At 38.1% G+C, this 507-nt stretch overlaps 1 protein-coding gene across 1 annotated transcript; it reads left to right on the top strand.

Annotated features, from left to right (window-relative positions):
• Positions 1-3: 3 nt before the first annotated feature.
• On the top strand, positions 4-493 carry LOC113465222 (DNA topoisomerase I, mitochondrial-like; the record flags this gene model as incomplete). The annotated part of the gene is made up of 2 exons (XM_026819562.1): positions 4-386; positions 457-493. Coding segments are annotated over 2 exons (420 nt in total), but the record flags the coding sequence as incomplete, so codon positions are not given.
• Positions 494-507: the final 14 nt, after the last annotated feature.

A 507-nucleotide genomic window follows, 5' to 3' on the forward strand; every position in this document is an offset into this window, starting at 1 on the left:
CTTTTTATGGAAGGGAAATCGCCAACTGACGATCTGTTCGATCGTCTCAATACGAGAATTATGAACAAACATTTGAACGAGTTGATGGAGGGTCTTACAGCCAAAGTATTCAGGATTTACAACGCCTCGTGGACATTACAACAGCAATTAGATAAATTGACGAATCCTGATGACACTGAGGCCGAGAAAATTTTATCATACAACAGAGCGAACCAAGCCGTTACAATATTGTGTAATCACCAGCGCTCAGTCCCCAAAACACATGCAAAATCCATGGAGAATCTTAAAGCAAAGATCGAAAGCAAGAAAGAAGCTATAGCCGAGGCAGAACAGGCCGTGAAAGACGCTAACCATGAAGCGAAACACGGATCTGTTAGAGAAAAAGTGTGTGTTATCTGTTATTATCAATTAATCGTGTTTTATAGTAACAAATACTTTATTCTGTCATTGTTACAGTGTATATGAGAAGAAAAAGAAAACTCTATTCGTTTAAAAACTATACACTGA

The sequence above is a fragment of the Ceratina calcarata genome, unplaced genomic scaffold (genome assembly GCF_001652005.2).
Source record: "Ceratina calcarata isolate Rehan_Ccalc_2016 unplaced genomic scaffold, ASM165200v1 scaffold10579, whole genome shotgun sequence".
In the NCBI taxonomy this organism is placed as follows: Eukaryota; Metazoa; Arthropoda; class Insecta; order Hymenoptera; family Apidae; genus Ceratina; species Ceratina calcarata.